The sequence below is a fragment of the Oncorhynchus mykiss genome, chromosome 20 (genome assembly GCF_057628025.1).
Source record: "Oncorhynchus mykiss isolate SJ-2025 chromosome 20, ASM5762802v1, whole genome shotgun sequence".
In the NCBI taxonomy this organism is placed as follows: domain Eukaryota; kingdom Metazoa; phylum Chordata; class Actinopteri; order Salmoniformes; family Salmonidae; genus Oncorhynchus; species Oncorhynchus mykiss.
In genome coordinates, this window is record NC_143041.1 from 10804049 (window position 1) to 10820022 (window position 15974).

General features: G+C 41.5%; 1 protein-coding gene across 4 annotated transcripts; it reads right to left on the reverse strand.

Moving 5' to 3' along the window:
* Positions 1-555: 555 nt before the first annotated feature.
* Positions 556-15673, reverse strand: LOC149974380 (thyrotroph embryonic factor-like). Of its 4 annotated transcripts, none has more exons than XM_090212173.1 (5): positions 15405-15673; positions 11129-11488; positions 9722-9942; positions 3454-3665; positions 556-2982 (listed from the first exon to the last, which is right to left on the reverse strand). In XM_090212173.1, exons 1-5 carry the CDS (start codon positions 15478-15480, stop codon positions 2961-2963), a joined length of 891 nt encoding a protein of 296 aa, XP_090068299.1. In that variant the 5' UTR covers positions 15481-15673; the 3' UTR covers positions 556-2960. The 4 variants fall into 4 exon arrangements, with proteins under 4 accessions (XP_090068299.1, XP_090068300.1, XP_090068301.1 ...); XM_090212174.1 differs by lacking the exon at positions 15405-15673 and adding an exon at positions 12516-15072; XM_090212175.1 differs by lacking the exons at positions 556-2982; positions 3454-3665 and adding an exon at positions 7928-9118.
* Between the last annotated feature and the right edge of the window lie 301 nt (positions 15674-15974).

Consider the following 15974-nt stretch of genomic DNA (forward strand, 5'->3'; position numbering starts at 1 on the left):
ACCTGACTCAACAGTGGATTTAAGCACGCTCTCCTGATTTGAGATGTGATTCAGTGTTCCATCCCCACTTGCAAATCTAATCAACACCTCTACATTGAAATTAGATAAGTGTTGTGGATGCACAAATGTTTGCTGTATTCTCAATTGGGTACAGCCCCTAACACACATCTATTGTTGGTCTTAGCCACGTCCTCTTTTCATTTCTTCCTCCATACCTCCCCCACCAGATGGCATCTTTTCAGTTTCTCAGAGTGGCTTATGCAACACCAGGGGTGTATTCACAATGAACCAAACGAAACTGAGGGACCTACCTGAATTTGTCCAATAAACTCATTTTTGGTGCGAAAGGTTTTCTGTTTGAGTAAACCATTGCTATTGCAAAAGGTTGGACTGATGATTACACCCCTGGCATGGCCCAAAAAAAAGAGTCCAGTTTATCCCATGGCTAAGTTGAGAAAGCTTTGTCCTAAAGCTACTGGTGTGTTCCTTTCTCTGGATGGTTTCAACTGTCCTGTCTAATATTTACACAGGCAGGTACTTCAGCCCCAAAACACCTTCACTGTTTTCAACCACACTTTATTTATATATACAGGACATACAGTAGCCACATGCAACAATATGTAGAAACTAAGTCTAGACAATTCTCAAACAGTTAAGAATTTCCCCTGCACCAGTTGAATAACAGATGTTAACATTTTCTTGGTTGTAGCGTAAGAAAGTAATTGTGCTAGTGTTTAGGGGGCACCCAATCCAGTCCGTTTCCCTTCCTGACATCGTTCACTGGTCGGTTTAATCAAGATGTACATAGCTTATCTGAATCAAATTCTTGATTTGTCTGTTCTCAATCATCTACTTCCCAACATGTTTGATCTATTGAGTTATAGTCAAAGGACTGGAATAATTACAATCACTGCCACACAAAGGTCGTCTCCAGATTTTGCAAACAACCAATAAATGAAGCTGTCAATTTGAACAAGGTTCTCACCACAACGCACAAAACCAATTTTAAAACGTCCATTTTTTTTTACCGTAAAACACATCCAGACTACCTTCAAGGTAATTCTTCAGATAAATTCCAAAACGAGCTGAAAGCACTGCAATCACTTATTTTCCTCCAGTTACATCAGCAGGAATTAGGAAAGTGACAATCAGGCTTGATAAGGAAACATGATGGACCAAAGGGGGAAAAACTAAGGAGACAGAAACCCTGAAAGGAGGCTTGAATTTGTGTATGATATGGTATATGGTATATGGTAAGCCACATTGAGTTTAAAAAAAAATCCTGATTTTGACAAAAGGAATTCAAAAACTGCAACATAAACTTCCCCATAAGTTCTGATGTAGTCTGTTTTCCAGTTTCATGAGGTAACTACAATGTATTGTACTCATTGTAGACAGCACAGAATCGGTCACCTTTTTACATTGTGTGGCAACTGTCCATATATGATCAAGGTCCCAGAGAAGTTGGATAAACCACTTTCCATAGTAGTAAACAGGAGAAAGGTTGGAGTTTTACATTTGGTTGAGAACACAATTGCAGAAAATGTGTAAATTGCACAGTAATGTCATAACTCCATACAAAAACAACTTGTTGACTTATTTGAATATAAGGAAAAAGTGTCCAGAAAATAAAGCTAACTTTAAGCATTTCTTTATAACACAAAACACAGAAGCTGAAGAAAGAAGTTTCCTGGAAATAACAATGATCCAAGACCATGGGACAATATACAAGACAGAGAGACTGAAATATTACCAAGCATTATGTACAGTTTGAAGCAAGTGTTAACATGTACAGGAAAAGACTTGCATTGAAGGTCTTACTAACATGGTCTTAAAACCACTACCAAGCCGTATTAGTCCCCGGATTCATTTGTTATTGTATTTTAATTAACCTTTGACATTAACGGGAGACGTGGAAGCAAAGTTCTGAAATCCAGAACTGCTTATGGACAATCCATGCTAGTTTAGACTAAAATCCCCCCAAAATAAAAGCCCTTTTCAGTTTACTAAAATGTCATCCACCCTTATCCCCCCAATCCCAATCTCTTTATACCAGCAAATGTTGTACAAAACATGATCAGAATACACATTCTCATTGTAGTGTATTGAAAGAAGCACTCCCACAAGTTAAAACCAAGTTAAATAAATGGCTGAAGAATAGCAACATTTACCTGGATCTAACTCTGCAAATAGCACTGCTGGGTGATTTGAAAAGTCAATCAATCCATCAATAATATAATAATGTTAGCAAAAAAAAAATATCTTTAATTTACAATCTGTAGAAACTATGAGAATAGAAAGGTTCAGAAACATCACAGCACAGGTGAAACATGTATGGCAAATAAAAACTGGCAAATCGAAACTGGATGGTGTTCAGAGATAGATGGAAGGAGTTGAGTGGAGCTGAAGGGTGGGACTAATAACAAGATAACCAATGTAAAATATACTGTGTCCGTAAAATGTATATAGGTTCAGAACGTTTGTGAAACAGCACAGTTAAAAATATGGTAAAATTAAATAAAAACTGGATGGTCTTCAGAGATGGGTTGGGGGGAGCTGAAGGATGGGACTAAAAACAACTATTGTAAAATACACTGTGTCCTTAAAAAGCCAAAGTGTTGTTGTCCATTAGTTTACTCAAATTAGGGGAGGGGTGGTAGGGTTAGGGGAAAATAAAAATAAATATTTACAAAACAAATATATGGGTGGGGATTAGAAATGATGCATACAATTACATTGATGGAAGCTACAATCTATTTGCAATATTAAAGCTGATCTACCCCCTAAATTAAATAAAATAAAAAGTCAAATAAAAACAATAAGCAGCGGTCACTAATACAATTCCACAGTATCTACACAGCAACATCATTCACTCTCTTCCACACTCCATCTTCTGATCCATCTATCCATTGTATTTGATTAAATTACTTCACCCACGCCACAAATAAATCAATAATAGTCTACTGGTCTTCCAGCAATGCACTTGAAAGAGAAGAGAAAAAGTAGATTATTTACCAGGAAAGGAAGACGGGGAGTTAACATGAGGTGATGAGGGGAGGTTAATGTTTCATTACCACATTATTCATCAATTCTACCCATCAAACTTGTGTTATACAGGGAGTACTGTGTTATAAAGCAGCAAAACACATAAGGTCATGTCTCACTGGTTATTTTGTAGTGTATTCATTGCAATAATATGCCTGCCTTTCTCTACCTCAACGTGATGTCAACGTTTCCTTTTCCTCATCTGTCTCACTAAGGAGCTCATATTTACTGCATCTGTCTCTCATTGTTTCGTATGCAGCTAATGTGAGCAGTGCAACAGGGGATATTCACAATTGATTTATGACCACAAACAAAGGATGTTGCTACTAGTGCCCTGACCAAAATGAGGTGAATAGCTGATGCAATCTGTGTGCAACGGCCGGCAGTTGTCTGTGTTTGGTCCCTTACAGCTCTCCGAATTTGGCCACGTAGCGGGCCACAACATTCTTGCTGCGGGAAAAGTCATTCCGTAGCTCGCCCACTTCCTGTCGTAGCGCGGTGTTCTCACGCTCCAGGAACGCCGCCCGCACCGTGATCTGGTTCTCCTTGAGTCGGCGCGCGTCCCGGGAACGCTTTGCCGCCACGTTGTTCTTCTTCCTCCTCTGCCAGTACTTCTCATCCTTGTGAGGAGGAGAGGGGGAAAGAGAAAGAGCAGAGAGAGAGAGAACAGGGTTGTTATTGAAAGCGACCTTAATGATGAGAGCATTAAGGTCGCTTTCAATTCAATGTCACTGCTGTGTTATTGAAAGCGTCCAATGTCGCTGCTAAGTTATTGAAAGCTTTGTTAAAAAGCAAAAGCTAGTTTTCCCCTCACTGGCGCTAGGTCATTTAAAAAGACCTTCAGAATGACTGAATGTTTTATGACAGTGGTCACCAACATTTGAGTCAAGATCACTTTCGCAGTCAATTCAAATTTTATTGGTCACATACACATATTTAGTAGATGTTATTGCGGGTGTAGCAAAATGCTTGTTCCTAGCTCCAACAGTGCAGTAATATCTGACAATTCACAACAATACACACATCTAAAAGTAAAACAATGGAATTAAGAAATATATAAATATTAAGACAAGCAATGTTGGAGTGGCATTGACTAAAATACAGTAGAATAGAATACAGTATTTACAGATGAAATGAGTAAAGAAGTATATAAACATGAAAGTGACTACTGTTCCATTATTAACGTGGCCAGTCATTCCATGTATATAGGGCAGCAGCCTCTAAGGTGCAGAGTTGAGTAGTCGGGTGGAAGCCAGCTAGTGACGGCTATTTAACAGTCTGATTTTAGTTTAGTTTATTAATTCGACCATTTAAAAAAAACAAGCACACATAAAACTTAAAAGCCATACATGCGCACATTAATAAAATCATTGAGGATAACACAAAGTCTAGGACTTATTTCCATTGTGGTCCTCTTGAGACAAGATGGATAGACAAGATCCAACACAGTATGGCAGTAAAATAATAAAACAAAAACATAGAAGAAGAACATCTATCTCATCATTCCAGTTACATCATAGGGGTTATTCATATGGGTACAGAAGACATCCACCATATTTTTACTTTATTTTTAAAGCTGTCCAGAGAGGACGCTGTTTTTATAGGCAGAGGCAACTCATTCCATTCTGAGGCTCCAGTATACAAGAAAGTACCTTTCCCAGCATTACTCCTGAACCTATATAAGCACACATCAGCAACACCTGATCTGGTGCTGTGATCGTGGGCATCCCTAACACAAGGAAAGTAAATCACTTAGATATCTGGGCGCAGGACCATAAATACTCCTGTAAACCAAACCGAGTCTAATCTGGGACACCCTAGCCTCAACAGGCAGCCAGTTTAGTTCCTGAAAGCAGCTCCTGCCTATGTGAATACATGGACTCACCTTCATTACTACCCTGATCAGCTTACTCTGGACTATCTGGAGCTTCCCCTTCATAAGTTTGAATAAGCCCCCAAACCAGGAAGTACTAGCATAGTCAAAATGGCATTGAATGAGGGCAGTAGCTAGCACTTTCATGGAGTCCTTATCAAGCAGCTTGGACTTTCTAGCCAAAAACTTAGTCCTGGCATTAACCTTCCCTAGCACCTTATTGGCCATGCTCACACCTCCCAAGCTTCCATCAAGGATACATTCCAAGTAGCTAACAGAGGTTTTGGTAGTCAGCACCTCACCACCTAACTCCACTCTCATGGTTTTGCTCACCTGAGGTAGTGCATCTCATGATAAGCTGTAGACCACACTATTTACCAAGAGAGTTTATCTATATTTTTCATAGCTGTCTATTTACCACCACAAACCGAAGCTGGCACTAAGACGGCACTCAACAAGCTGTATAAGGCCATAAGCAAACAGGAAAATGCTCATCCATAGGCGGCGCTCCTAGTGGCCAGGGACTTTAACGCAGGGAAACTTAAATCTGTTTACCTCATTTCTACCAGCATGTTAAATGTGCAACCAGAGGGAAAAAGAACTCTGGACCACCTTTACTCCACCCACAGAGACACGTACAAAGCTCTTCCACTCCCTCCATTTGGCAAATCTGAAACTGATCTGAAAACTCTATTCTCCTGACTCCTGCTTACATGCAAAAACCAAAGCAGGAAGTACCAGTGACTCGCTCAATAAGGTAGTGGTCAGATGACACAGATGCTAAGCTAGCACAGACTGGACTATGTTCCAGGATTGTTCCGATGGCATTGAGGAAAACATCAGTCACTGGCTTCATCAATAAGTGCATCGATGGCATCATCCCCACAGTGACCGTACGTGCCCCAACCAAAAGCCATGGATTACAGGCAACATCCGCACTGTGCTAATGGGTAGAGCTGCCGCTTCCAGGTGCGGGGCACTAATCCGGACGCTTATAATAAATCCAGCTTTGAAAGGCTTGTCATGGCTCACAACACGATTGTCCAAGAAACCTGAACAAAAATAACACATACGTGAGAATGCTATTCACTGACTACAGCTCAGCGTTCAACACCATAGTGCCCTCAAAGCTCATCACTAAGCTAAGGACCCTGGGACTAAATACCTCCCTCTGCAACTGGATCCTGGACTTCCTGACAGGCCACCCCCAGGTGGTAAGGTAGGTAACAATACATCCTCCACGCCAATTCCTCAACACGTGGGCACCTCAGGGGTGCGTGCTCAGTCCCCTACTGTACTCCGTGTTCACTCATGTCGTGCTTGGCCATGCAGTCTCCAACACCATCATTAAGTTTGCCGACAACAGAACAGTGGTAGACCGATCACCGGCAACGATGAGACAGCCTATAGGGAGGTCAGAGACCTGGCAGTGTGGTACCAGGATAACAACCTCTCCCTCAACGTGATCAAGACAAAGGAGATGATTGTAGACAACAGAATAAGGAGGACCGAGCACATCCCCCATTCTCATCGACGGGGCTGTAGTGGAGCAGATTGAGAGCTTCAAGTTCCTTGGTGTCCACATCACCAACAAACTATCATGTTCCAAACACACCAAGACAGTTGTGAAGAGGGCATGACAATACCTATTCCCCCTCAGGAGACTGAAAAGACTTGGCATGAGTCTTCAGATCCTCAAAACGTTTTACAGCTGCACCATCGAGAGCACTGGTTGCATCACCGCCTGGTATGGCAACTGCTCGGCAAGGCACGACAGAAGGCAGTGTGTACGGCCCAGTACATCACCGGGTCCAGGCTTCCTGCCATCCAGGACCTCTATATTAGGTGGTGTCAGAAGAAGGTCCAAAATATTGCCAAAGACTTCAGCCGCTCTAGTCATAGTCTGTTCTCCTTGATACCGTACGGCAAGTGGTACCGGAGCGCCAAGTCTAGGTCCAAAAGGCTTCTTAACAGCTTCTACCCCCAAGCCATAAGACTCCTAAACAGCTAATCAAATGGCTACCCAGACTATTTGCATTGTCCACCCCCCACCCCCTGCCATTGTTATGCTGCTGCTACTCCGTTTAATATCCTTGCATAGTCACTTTACCTCTACCTACATGTACATATTACCTCAACTAACCAGTGCCCCCACACATTGACTCTGTACCGGTACCCCCTATATATAGCCTCGCTAATGTTATTTTATTCTTGCTCCTTCATTTTTTAAATTGATTTTTTACTTCAGTTTATTTTAGTAAATACTTTAACACTTTTAAAAAATACAACTGCATTGTTGATTAAGGGCTTGTAAGTAAGCATTTCACTGTAAGGTCTACCTACACCTGTTGTATTCGGCGCATGTGACAAATAAAATTAGATTTATAGTTCACGATCAACTCCTTCATTCTTGTTGACATTGAGGTAGAGGTTATTTTCCTGGCACCACTCCGCCACGGCCGTCACCTCCTCCCTGTAGGCTGTCTCGTCATTGTTGGTAATCAGGCCTACTACTGTTGTGTCGTCTGCAAACTTGATGATTGAGGTGGAGGCATGCATGGCCACGCAGTCATTGGTGAACAGGGAGTACAGGCGGGTGCTGAGCAAGCACCCTTGTGGGGCCTGTGTTGAGGATCAGCGAAGTGCAGGTGCTGTTACCTACCCTTTCCACCGGGTGGCAGCCCATCAGGAAGTCCAGGACCCAGTTGCACAGGGCGGGGTTCAGACCCAGGGCCGCAAGCTTAATGATGAGCTTGGAGGGTACTATGGTGTTGAAGGCTGAGCTATAGTCAAAAAGCAAGCAGAGATCAACTGCTCAGATTATAATTTGTTGTTGTTGAATGACTTATTTTTCTACATGAACCTAATAAAAACAGTTCTGTAGGAATGAGGTTTGTGCAGTAGGTAGGCCGAATACATTCTCTCAGCACATTAGCTATATGCCTGGCAATATTGTTCTTCTCAGACCATATTATATACACTGAACAAAAATATAAAACGCAACATGTAGTGTGTTGGTCCAATGTTTAATGAGCTGAAATAAAAGATAACAGAAATGTTCAATACTCACAAAAAGCGTATTTCCCTAAAATGTTGGGCACAAATTTGTTTACATCCTCGTTAGGTGCATTTCTCCTTTGCCAAATTAATCCATCCACATGACAGGTGTGGCATATCAAGTAGCTGATTAAACATGATTACACAGGTGCACCTTGTGCTGCGGACAATAAAAGGCCACTCTAAAATGTCTAGTTTTGTCACACAACGCCACAGATGTCAATTTGAGGGTGCGTGCAATTGGCATGCTGACAGCAGGAATGTCCACCAGAGCTGTAACCCGATAATTACATGTTCATTTCTCTACCATAAGCCACCTCGAATGTCATTTTAGAGAATTCGGCAGTACGTTCAACCGGCCTCACAACCGCAGACCACATATAACCACGCCAGCCCAGGACCTCCACATCCGGCTTCTTCGTCTGAGACCAACCACCCGGGTAGCTTATTTTGGTCTGTAATAATGCCCTTTTGTTGGAAAAAACAAATTCTGATTGGGTGGGCCTGGCTCCCAAGTGGGTGGGCCTATGCCATTCCAGACCCATCCATGGCTGTGTCCCTGTCCAATCCATAGATTAGGGCCTAATTTAATTATTTCAATTGACTGATTTATATTTTTGTTCAGTATATTTTAACACTTGAGCTTTGATAACAAAATAGATCAGTTTGTGTAGCACTTGCAAGGCACAGCTGAGCATAAATTGAAATAATTTGTACCTGCATCTGATGATCATGGTGCTTTCAAGACAACTGGGAACTCTGGAGGAAAAAAAACTAAATTAAATCATGAAGTCAGTGATCTTCAGGTCGGGGTGCTAGAAAGAGGCCTGAGTTTCTGACTTGGAATTCGGAGTTGGATGACCGTTCAAAAATATTTTTCCCCAGATGGATCTAGTTTTTTTCTGAGTTCCCATTTGTCTTGAACAGACTGAAGTCGGAGATGTCCAAGTTCTGAGTTTCCTTTTGTTTTGAACAAGGCATTAGTCTCAGCGGAGGGAGGGAGAGAGCAGCAGAGAGTCCGCCTCTCTTGGTCCCTCTCTCCCTTCCTTTCCTCCGGTGAGACTGACCAGAGAGTGGACAGGGTCTTCCACCTGATGGCGAAACTCGAGTCGCACCGCATCAGCATCTGCCTCATGCATGTTCCTATGACCAGAGAAAGTGAAATATTTCTCGATATTAAAATAGACACGTCAAGCTGCTAATAATAAAAACGCAGGGCTATCAATACACTTGGCTACTAATTCAAAGCAGCTGCAGCGCGAGTGGTCGTACAAAGAAGCGCATTTTATGTTGTGTAATAGTGTTGAATAAAAACAGTGTTGACAGTGCTGTATAAAAACTTCAACATAAACTCACTTATAAAAACAGCAACTCCTTACATTCTCTCTCAGGTCATGTTTTTTTAAAAGTTATGAAATCTCATGTAGGCTAATATCAAACTTTGCTGGAAGCCGTAGGCACGGTGACACAAGATTTAGCCACAGCCACACACAAAAAAAAAGGAACAAGCCTTCATCATTGGCTTTTCTACAGAAATGTTTGTTGATCGACTAGGAAGGCCTTGAAGATCAACCAGTCGCAGTTGGTGACCACTGTTCTATGAACTAACTGGTGGTACTGTAAACCACAATTAAATAACTATTAAAAAAAACATCCTATTTCTCTTCTTGGAATTTGAAAAGAAAACGTATACACCTACCTACCACACCCATATCATCGTTTCCGACCTCCATGTCTCTGACTTACCTTAGAATCCTCAGGTACATACACCTTCTTGGCCTTCTTGATCATGGGCTGTGGTTTGAGTTCCTCCTCTGAGAACTTGTGTTTGCGTGGGTTGAACAGCTCTCCTCCAGGAACACTGGACAGGACCAGGTCCGTAGGGTCCGGATCAAAGTTCACGTTCACCTCAATCTCCTCCGGGTCGATGGTTTCAGGGGTCAGCCTGTCCTTGTCTGTCACCACCTCTGTGGGGGAGATACAGGTGACCAAGCATTAGGTTAAGGTTTCAAGTATACCGTTTTGGTTTGTTGGGTTCTAACTTGAAATATACTTATTCCTGTCACTATATAAGAACATATGGATTTCATTACATGTATGATAACTGTTCATATTCTGTGTCAATGAAGGGTGAATAAGGAATGTGTATCGAAAGTTACTGAGGGAGGCAAAGGGCAACAGTTAATATCTGATAAGGCAAGCCAGCTGCGGAACTAAAGAGGAGCGAGGAATTTGGCTTGAGGTCAAGTCAGCAGAAGAAGTGAGAAGAAACCTCTGGAAGGTTGTCCAGAGGGGCCAACCACAACAACCCTCTTTACAGTTCTCTCACACACATACACTTCCACGCCCACAAAGGTTCTAGCATCAGGCAGGGCCATGACTACACCAGTAAGAGGAACCAATGAAGTTCCTGCCTAGCAACAGACATGTATTGGCTGTCTAGATGTGTAAGGAGTTGACCCCGCCTAGTATGAGGTTATAAATATATGTACTTGTATCTTTATAGCTTGTCTTTTTAGCTGTTTGACCCAATGGGATGAATAAACTTGGCTTGAGCTTTTTCTAGTCCGTTTGAGTCATTACTATTTGTTCAGAACCTAACTGGTTGATGGGTAAATGCTACAATCAGTTTTAAGGGTAAATAAATGCTCCCAATGTAAATGGAACATTCTGTTCGGTAGAAACATACATTTGGCTCTAACCTGTTTATATCCTGAACTGGAGAATTTTAAAAATAAATCCAGGCTTCTACATTCGATAAAGATGGCCTCATGTAGCCCAGCCCACATCTGTTGGTCAGCTCGTAATAAACACCACGGTTGTCTTGACCACTCAGCATAGCTAGGATCTATTTTTACCACCATCTACAGCAGCACACACAACAGTACATACAGCCTTGAATGACATTCAAACAAACCAGTATGTGTTTCTCCGTACATGTGACATGTGTGCCCTTGGTGCTCAGACATGTCTGACTGTCTATGGCAGAACCAAGAACAACTTACTTGGTTTACTTTGATCTTAAATACATTTGAGTCACGCTTTGTATTACTTATGTATTATACCATGTAACTACTAGGGTACTTCTCTATGTAATAACACTAACAGACCATTAGTGCATAAGGCTCTAATGATTTCACAGGTGTAGCCTACCGATGTTGGCTGTGATATCAGCACTGTTGAGGGTGACGGTGACCACCTCCTCCTCACACTGGTCTAGTTCCAGGACCGGCAGCAGGGAGATTGGGGCAGCGGGGGCTGTCGTGGTGCTAGTTGGCGTCTCTGTCTTCTTCCCTGCAATTTCCATTTTGAGAGCATTGTCCAGGGACAAGGTGGGGATGCCGTTCTCAATGAGGAACTCCTCCAGGTCCATGTACTCCAGGTGAAAGGTCTCCCCGTTGTACGGGATGGTCTTATCCCAGATGGCGGGGGTCAGGGCGGCCGACGGACCCATCCCGCTCCCTCCTCCAAGGTCCACATTGTCCCCCGTAAAAAGCTTATCCTTGTCATTGTCTGTGGCAGCAAAACAGAAGAGCCTTGTATAATATTATGGGTTATGGCAAGCATGATAAAACAAGTTGCGAGAAGACAGGCATTGTAAATGGGTTTATTTGACATGGTCATTCAGTAAATGGTTTAATCCATTTACACTCGGGACATATTCCATATAAGTGGTCCATGTGAGAACCAAACCCACAAATCTGATCATGCAAGCACCATATTTCAACCAATGGAAGAGATATGATGAAATATTAGGCCTACATCACTATTTGGTGGAAAGGGGCCCTTGACACTAGCCAGACGAATATGTGACCTAGCCTATTAATATATGCGGTTTTCAAAACAACTCGGAACTGAAAAATCTCCTGCTTCAATGCGTTCAAGACCACTGGTAACTCGAAGAAACGAAAATCGTTTTGAACGGTCATCCAACTCAGACTTTGTGACCTGAAAAATCACTGTCCATGTTTCCATTAACTTGTCATAGATTTTTTGTGACATTTATTAAATTTGCATACAATATGCAGGCTAGGGTGCGTTTCCATCATAATTTGTTGCAAAAAAGAAAGTTAGTCAGAAGAATAATCCACCCCTATCGAACGGAAGGGGGGAGTGTATATCTTTAGAAAATGTCTACTATATCTGCCATTTCCATTTACACGTGTCGCATTTTCTTTTTTGCGACATTGCTTTTGTCAATAGAGATGAGTAAATGGAAACCTTCCTAGTGAGTGGTGAGGAGGAGGAGAGTTGAAGGGAGTTGGGAGAGAAGAATTTACTGTCAACTGTGTATGCGGTCTGAGAACCACAGAACTGAAGTGCAGCTACCCAATTTGAGTTCAAATTCAGATAAAAGGATACCTGAATGCTTGGTTGATCATAACACTATAGAAACAAACAGACAGGATGTGATTTTGTGTAAGCCTATCCATTTTAGGCTACTACTTTGCATAAATTGTATTCGCATTCGGCCTCTTCTCAGTTTGTTGCCTATAACAAACGGTGCGTGTAACCCCCACACAGAAGCATCTAGACTTACCATCGTCGCTCTCGAATAAATTCGGTTGGGGCATTAACATGATTTTCTTCAATACCACGGGAAACGCACCCGGTGACCCCTTGAATGTTTCATTCTTGGTTGTGATCCTCTCCAGACATTTTTGCCGGTAATTACGCAACAACTAAATTTAAAGATAGGCTACTTCAACAATGAAGCTTGGACTACCCTACCAATCTCCTGTCCGTGAAAAAAAGTAGCCTATCAGTTCAGAGATAGTGACATCGAGATTAGGCTAAAGGTTATGTTGCAGCAAACGACTCGACATTAGTTAACCTCTCAGATTCTGATCGATTCTCCAAATAATCCAACAAAAAAAAAAAACGTTTTTTTGGTCAAGAGAAATCGCACCTCGTAGAGTAGAAAATATAAAACAGCCCTGCCCCGATAGGTGCTCTTCTCTGCCATTATGAATATTAAAATTCTTTGCGCGACGTAGGCAAGGCGTGACACCATTGGTTGACAAAATATTATATATCCGTTGTAATCCTGCATAAATGAGAGGAAAATTTGTTGGGAGGGGGGAGCAACCCCAATGACATCTCCATTCTGTTAGACTTCTGCTGGCTTCACGTGCTCGTGGGAAATGGTAATGCCACGTTCAAAACACCTGAGAATAGTAGTGTAAAGTACTTAAGTAAAAATACTACTTTATTTTATGTACTTTACTATTTATATATTTTTGACAATTTTCTTTTGGAATGTAGTAAAGTCAAATGTAATTTTTATTCCATACGTTTTTCCTGACAACCAAAAGTACTCGTTACATTTTGAACTCTTAGCAGGACAAGAACAATGTCTAATTCACACACTCATCAAGAGAACATCCACAGTCATCCCTACTGCCTCGGATCTAGCGGACTCACTAAACACATGCTTTGTTTGTAAATTATATCTGAGTTTTGGGTGAGATCTCACCCCATAATTTGCAAATAAATTCATTAAAAATCCTACAATGTGATTTTCTGGATTTTTTCCTTACTCAAAACATTTAGATATAGGGATAGACATGATACACAAGTTGTCAAACATTTGTTTTCTACAGATCAAGCAGAGGCAAAGACAGCATTCTTGTATTGTAATCTGAGGAGTAAAATAGATTTTTTTAGGGGGCATCACTGCAAGAGTACAGAGTGTGCTGTTCTGTCTGTATAGAGAGCTAGTCTAGCATCCTCACCACAGTAAGAGGGAAAAATATAGATGTCATCCACTACTGTCTTTAAGACACCATAAATACTTTACAAGGCCTACATAGATGCTTCACAAATTTAAAAGCTATTGATTGGCCTACTATACAGTATAAAAGCTATTGTATCAGGTCCTCCTTACATCTGGCATTTTGCCAAATGTGTCATCACCCTTTTTCACTCTCTGGATGTTTGCTTCTGAATAATTTGTTTAGCATCTATGAAGGCCTTATAAAAAAGTCCTTCCAAAGGGGTGATATGGTATTCAGGAGACAAGATTGTATCTGTCACCATCAAGACGAGGGGATGGACCTCCAGGGAATTACTGGCGCTGCCAGCATGACCTTACACTTTGTCCCACTCCCCTCGTGTGAGAGATACAATCTGATATACTTTATTGTCCATTTACATGGAAATTAATTTTGTGACTTCAGTATACAAATACACAAACGACACAATATAAATACACATGCAGTACAGAAAACTGGAAAGTTAGTACACAAGTCACACATTTACATTTTCACCTATTCAAAGCCTCTGCGACCTACTTTCCGACCTTGTATTGGGCATGCATCTGTCCTATGTCCCACTGTTCAGCAGTCTGATGGCTGATGGAATGAAACTCTCCTGGCTTATATTTTTGCTTAACAGTGGGGCCCTTTATCTCCTTCCTCTGGGCAGCAGCTCAAACATTGGGCAAGATTGTGTGTGGGTTCCTCTATGACGCACTTGGCTTTGATCGCGCTACACAGCCAAGGGCACCAATGTGTGTACTTAACAGTGTCTCCCACGGCCTTACAAACATTTGTGTGGATGTGTCTAATTATCAGCAATTGGTTTGGGACGAGGATATCACAAGATTAGTGAGCTCTGTGTTTACAGGTCATATTATAAGCTACCAGCATTTCCTTACCAAGTGCATACCAGACAGCTCTTATGTGGACAGGTTGTATCATTAGGTTTTAGGTGCCAAGTCCTGTCCAGTGGTATTTGGCTATTGGGAGTTGATGTCAGTGGTTCAAGTGTTGTGAATGCCCTGAGTAATTTGTATCTTGAGTGTGATCAGTATGTTTAGGAGTACCTGACACCACTTGCATTTTGCAACTGTCCATGTTTAAATTGTCTCATGAATTTAACTGAAAAATCATATCTACTCTAATCTTGTTTTACAATCTGGTTAAGTGTTGACAACATCTGCTTGGACTGTTTATATAAATCACATCCAATCCAATCTCACAAATGAGAGAACACAACCACATCCAGAACAGAACAAGTGAATAGAGCCCTCTAACGATGACAAACCGTAATCCTACTTCTACCGTCAACCCCCACACCACATGATGCTGGCATGTTGATTAAATCGGAGGTCAATCTTGTGATCAAATTGCCTAGGCTAAACCGAGACGCTGTCAAAATGGCACCAGGGTTTTATTGAGGTTACGCAATATATAGGACATGCAGTGAGAAATTATTCCAACATTTTGTATTTATAGTCGAAGAGTGTTCACAGACAGGACATTGTTTATGCTTGCAACAAATGTATCAAATACGTTTTATGGTTGGAACACGGGTACGCGCGTGGTTTACTATAGTGCTGGGGAAACATTATTTGTTATCATTCAGACACAGCGCAATTTATTGACAATGTTCACAAAGAAAGAACGATTATTTTGCTTCTTCTTACCGTTGTAATCAAATGTAGGAACAGTGAAGGGGTCCTCTAGCAAAGCTTTGAAAATCTCCGGAATCTCTGAAGACATCTTTTCTAAAAGTTTTTAAAGATCTCCTGGTCTGACTATCAATTAAAAACTGGCGCAGATATATGAAATTGACAAGATTTATCAACGCTTCCAAGTTCAACAGCAGAAAAAATATCCACATGTAAAACGAGACTGATGGACATGTGGAAAATGTAAACCTCGTTTTTATGACCACAAGGTTTGTATCCCGCCCCTCATCGATTTTCCCCCATGATCTAGCCAATCACTGCTAGAAACTTACGGAGAGAGTCGTGATAGGTTTCTCCTGTTGTCCGACAAAATAGGGAAAGCCAATCGGATGCGTTTACTGTATTACCTAAGAAACAAAAATACGTTGTTACGAAATAAGTCTACGTGCTCGGCAAAAAAAATAACGAATTAGATGCCTCACCGTTTGTCTTTCCTAAATAGGTCACTGATCTAAAGATATGTAAACGGTAAATTAAATTGGCTAGCGGTTTGCTCTCTGCACAGAAAATAGGATTTTGCAGAGG